Here is a 5311-nt window from a genome sequence, read left to right as displayed (position 1 = left end):
AGGGGGAGGGAGAGGGGAAGAGAAATAGAGAGAAAGTGTGTGTGGGAGAGAGAGAGAGAGAGAGAGAGAGAGAGAGAGAGAGAGAGAGAGAGAGAGAGAGAGCACACACACTCAAAGCAGGGTACCAAAATGTCTGGATTATTTAGGAAACAGTCCCTCTTGGGGGAGAAGTTCAGATTCCTGGGCTGAGAAGTTCAGGGTGGAAGGCAGATTTTGCCAGGTAGAGACTGAAGGAAGCTGGGAGAACCTGGAGGCCTGGCTGTTTGTTAGGTCAAATGCGCACCTCAGCAGTTTATCTTAGACCTTAGACAGGCAATCAAGTTCCCCCAGGGACAGGAAAGCAAAATAGGGTCTCAGTGGGGGCTCTTCCTTTTTTTCTTGGGGAGGGGGAGGGTGTTCCAAGACAGGGTTTCTCTGTATAGCCCTGGCTGTCCTGGAACTCACTCTGTAGACCAGGCTGGCCTCGAACTCAGAAATCCTCCTGCCACTGCCTCCCAAGTGCTGGCATTAAAGGTGAGTGCCACCACCGCCCAGCAGTAGGGGTTCTTCTTATCTCTTTTATTATTAACCTAAGTGTGTGTGTTTTGCTTATTTGGATGTATGCATGTATGTATACTATATGCCTGGTGCCCACAGAAGCCACAAGGGAGCCTCTGATTCCCTGGGGCTAGATAGAGTAACAGATGACAGAGCCTTCCCAGACAGGTACTGGGAAGCAGGGCCCTCTGGAAGAGCAGCCAGTGCTCTTAACTACAGAACCATGCCAAGTGATTGCCTTAATAAATAAATAAATAAAATAGCCCGGTGGTAGCGGCACATGAAAGGCAGAGACAGGCAGATCTCTGAGTTCGAAGCTAGTCTGGTCTAAGGGAGTTACAACAGTCAGGGCTACACAGAGAAACCCTGTCTCAAAAAATAATAAACATGCCAGGCGCGGTGGCGCACGCCTTTAATCCCAGCACTCTGGAGGCAGAGGCACGAGGATTTCTGAGTTCGAGGCCAGCCTGGTCTACAGAGTGAGTTCCAGGACAGCCAGGGCAACACAGAAAAACCTGTCTCAAAAAACCAAAGTAAATAAATAAATAAATAAAAATAAATAAATAATGGTGGTTGTGGTGTCACATACTGTTAATCCCAACACTCTAGAAGCAGAAACAGACAGATATGAGTTCTAGGCCAGCAAAGGCTACTTAGTGAAACCAAAAAAAAAAAAAAAAAAAAAAAAAAAAAAAAAGGTATTTGGTTTTTGTCTTCTCATAAGGTAGGATGAGTTAGAGAAATAAAAACAATATAAGAAACTGCTAAATTTGTGGTAAAGGAGTTAGTAATAGACTGTCAAAATGGCCATAAAGTTATTCATAAAGCCAAAAGCCTGTATTCTCAAGGCCATTCTCAAAACTTTCTTCTTGAGCTGGGTATGGTGGTGGCATGCCTTTGATCCCAGGAGAGGCAGAGGCAGAGGCAGAGGGAGAGGCAGAGGGAGAGGCAGAGGGAGAGGCAGAGAGGCAGAGAGGCAGAGAGGCAGAGAGGCAGAGAGGCAGAGAGGCAGAGAGGCAGAGAGGCAGAGAGGCAGAGAGGCAGAGAGGCAGAGNGCATGGCGGCGCACGCCTTTAATCACAGCACTTGGGAGGCAGAGGCAGGTGGATTTCTGAGTTCGAGGCCAGTCTGGTCTACAAAGTGAGTTCCAGGACAGCCAGGGCTACACAGAGAAACCCTATCTCGAGAGAAAAAAAAAAAAGGGAAAGAAAGAAAGAAAGAAAGAAGGAAAGAAAGAGAAAAAGAAAAAGTAACCAATTTAATGGGTAGCTATTAGTGCCATTAGCATTAATGTAAACATTCAGGCTATCTGCACAGCAATTTCACTTAATTCACACACACACACACACACACACACACACACACACACACACACACGGCTTTACCAATGATTTCGCCAATCATGAACACCAGGCAGATGGCAGAGGCCACATAGAGTTTGCGTCGGGCCCTCTGTTTCTCGGGGTCAGGGTGACTTCCAGATTCTTTCTGGGCATGGCAGTAATGGTTGCTCTGGACAGCGAGCTCAACCGCGGGCAGGTCCACAGGAGGGATCCGGCTAGCTTCACTCTTCCACAGAGATCCTAAGAAGGACCTGGAGGCAAGAGGAAGGCCAGAAGAACGCTCAGCCGGAGGCAGGGGAGGGGGCACAGGGCCAGTCTCTGGGAGTTATTTCCAGAACATTAAGAACACTCCGAACCCCGCGGTGGCTGTTGGGTAAGCAGAGGTAAGCAGTCAATGTTACAGGGGGATGGGGGTGGTATTGGGGAGGTGAGTCTTGGGACTCTTGTTCTATGAAGGTCCCCTGCTAACTAGCCAAAGGGCAGTCGGTCCGGTCGAGCTCAGAGAAAGAGCAGAGTTCTGGCTCAAACAGCAGCTAAAGACCATAGCTCAGCGCACCCGAGGACACGGGGCCTCCCCACCTCAGGGCTGCCCGGGATCAAAGTGCTGGAGTGAAGGCGGGGTTCCAGGCACCCTACGTCTCGGGCGCACCGGCAGGCAGCGTTCAGGATCAGTGTTCTTGGCCAGGTGAGACAGGCGATCCCTGAGGCTACGAGGCCGCCGCCAATTTCCTTTCTCTTGCCTCACCCCCATCCCTCGGATCGGGTCCCAGTTCAAGCCCCCGCCCGGACCAACCACTGCCAAGATGGTCAAAGAGGAGGTGCGTGTGATGCTGCCCAGCTTCCCGCCCCTTGGGGCTTGAACTTACCGGGCTCCGCGCGTGCTCTCCAGCAGGTTCTGCTTGTCCATGGTCTGCATGTCGCCTCTCCCGGTGCGCCCTCGAAGTTGCGCGCGGGACGACGGCAACTCGCAGTCACCTTCCACCTTCCGCTCCGGCCCAGCCGCTGCGCCCCGCGCCCGCCCGCTTTATCCCCGGCCCTCCTCGCCACCTGGTGTGAAGCCGCCCGCCGCGCGTCGTGTGCAAAAGCCCGCAGGGAGGGGGGAGGGTGGCCGGCTGCAAAGGGAATCGCGGCTCTGCCCCCAGGACCTGACCCCTGCATCTCCCGAGCCCGAAGAAGCTGAGCGGACTGCGACCTAAAGCTTTTGCCTGGAGCAAAGAGAAAAGCACTTGCTAAGAGTTGTCTAGAGTTGCTAAGTTAGGACTGGATGACCAAAACACCCACTCTTCCCGGAATCCTCTAGAAAAAAAAAAAGGCCTTGGAATCTTGATTTCTAGAAAATCGGCCGGTGTGGTGGCACACACATTTAAGGCCAGCAATGGGGAAGCTGAGTCAGGCAAATCTCTAGGTTCGAGGCCAGCCTGGTCTATAGAGTGAGTTTCAAGGCTACACAGTGTCTCAAAAAACAAAATCAACCAGCAATAAACCCTCAGAAAAAGAAAAGAAAGAAAATCCTTTGATTGCCCTTGGGGTAGGGATGTGACTAGCAGCTTTGATGGGGGCTGCTGAGGCTCGGAAGAGAGACTTCCTGAAGTTGGATTCTAGATGCTGGGGAGTGACAGTGGGCTGGTACCCTTGCCCTGTGGCTGCAGTCAGCTAGAGGAGCTGCCTACCCCACCCCCTTGCTGGTGCCCTACCCGCCCCCCCCACCCCTGCACGTGCCTGTTGGAGTTACAGACCCATTTTGAAAGTTCCTCCTGCCTTGTACTCTCTGATTGCGATCTGGAGCGGCCGCTTTATCTCCTTCTCTACAAAGAACCGTGTCCTGTCTTCTTAACTGATGCTATCTGGGGAGAACAGACACACTGCTGGAGCCTGTATGCCCCAGAAGCCCAGCAAATTCCTCAGAGATGATGTGGTACCTTCAACCGAAAAGACCACGCCCCACACCTTCTTTTTCTTTTCTTTTCTTTTCTTTTCTTTTCTTTTCTTTTCTTTTCTTTTCTTTTCTCTTCTCTTCTCTTCTCTTCTCTTCTCTTCTCTTCTCTTCTCTTCTCTTCTCTTCTCTTCTCTTCTCTTCTTTTTTTCTCTTCTTTTCTCTTCTTTTCTTTCTTTTCCTTCCCAGAGACAAGGTTTTCTGTGTAGCCCCTGGCTGTCCTGGAACTCTCCATGCTCTGTAGACCAGGCTAGCCTCGAACTTAGAGATCCACCTGTTTCTGCCTCTCCAGGGTTGGGATTAAAGGCATGTGCCACTATACCCAGTTTGCCCTATGTATTCTAAACAGTTTACTTTGGAGGGATTGGGCTCTGTGATTCGTCCTCCCCCCACAGCTCAGTGCTGACTCCTTCCGGTTGATAATCTCCCTACTTCAGTCACTCCATCTCCTAGATTCTTCATGAACTCAGCTTGGAAAGTATAACTTGGAGTGTAGTTTGTGGATCGAGTGGTCATGCACAGAGCCTTGGAGCCTACTCAGTGCCCAGTGGGGGAGAAGGAAGGACAGGCCATGTGTATCACTATGGCCCTAGGTAGCCCAGGCTAGAAATATCCATGTGTAGCCCAGGCTAGAAATGAGACTGTAGACCTCGGAGGAAGGACTGGTCTGGACAGGACAGGATTTGGGTAGCATGCAGACTCGAGTTCCAGCCTCAGCACCATATTAACCAGTGGGATGGTATATGCTTGTAGTCCCACCTCCGCAGAGATGGAGGGGAAAGGGGATCAGAAGTTCAAGGTTCCCTTTGGCTATTAGCTACTTTGAAGCCAGCCTGGGGTACTTAAGACTTGCAGACCCTGTCTCAAAAAAAAAAACAAAAAAACAAAACAAAACAAACAAACAAACAAAAACAAAAACCCAAACAGTAATGAAAAGAAACCCATACCAAATCCTCTCTGTTAGAGAAGTGGGAAACAGAAGGAATAACTATTTCTGGGTGCATAAGCCTGGAATTCAGCTGATGGTGGAGCAGACCCAGGACTCTCCCCCCATGCTGGGACAGTTTGTACTAAAGCCCTTTGTACTAAAACCTGGTCAGCCTGGTTCAGGGCTGAGTGCCTCCGTGGGCACTTGACACCTGTGACGTTAAATGGAAACTCACAGGAGACCCTGGCAAAGTCACACAGGCCTGCAATCCAGCAATTGAGGAGCCTGGGGCAGAAGGCTAGCCTGGGCAATTTACTGGGACCCTGTCCCAAAGTGAAAAAGGACTGAGCTTGGTGGTAGAGGACCCCGACTAGGCACAAAGCCCTTAGTCCAGTCCCCAGTCCTGTAAACATGAATTAGGTGAGAGGCAGCAAGTGCTGTTCGAGGGAGTCTCTATAGGGTAACCACAGATTGCTGTCACATCTTACTTAAGGGAGAAAGATTGTGACAGTGTGTTACACCTTTATCTCCATGGTGCAAAACATATACATTATCAATGTTTTTTTTTTT

At 50.5% G+C, this 5311-nt stretch overlaps 1 protein-coding gene across 2 annotated transcripts in view; it reads right to left on the bottom strand.

Annotated features, from left to right (window-relative positions):
* Positions 1-3037, bottom strand: part of Slc30a2 (solute carrier family 30 member 2) — a 12194-nt gene extending 9157 nt beyond the window's left edge. Inside the window, exons 1-2 of one of the 2 annotated variants that reach the window (XM_021200796.2) lie at positions 2747-3037; positions 1923-2131 (exon numbers count right to left, since the gene is read on the bottom strand). In XM_021200796.2, coding sequence (XP_021056455.1) covers positions 1923-2131; positions 2747-2796 — 259 coding nt within the window. In that variant the 5' untranslated portion in view covers positions 2797-3037. The remainder of the gene's footprint in view (positions 1-1922; positions 2132-2746) is intronic. The other variant, XM_029540074.1, reaches the window with a different exon arrangement.
* Between the last annotated feature and the right edge of the window lie 2274 nt (positions 3038-5311).

Source organism: Mus pahari, chromosome 6, assembly GCF_900095145.1.
Source record: "Mus pahari chromosome 6, PAHARI_EIJ_v1.1, whole genome shotgun sequence".
NCBI classification, from domain to species: domain Eukaryota; kingdom Metazoa; phylum Chordata; class Mammalia; order Rodentia; family Muridae; genus Mus; species Mus pahari.
The sequence above is the reverse complement of the archived record's forward strand: the minus strand, read 5'-3'. Positions and strand labels throughout refer to the sequence as shown.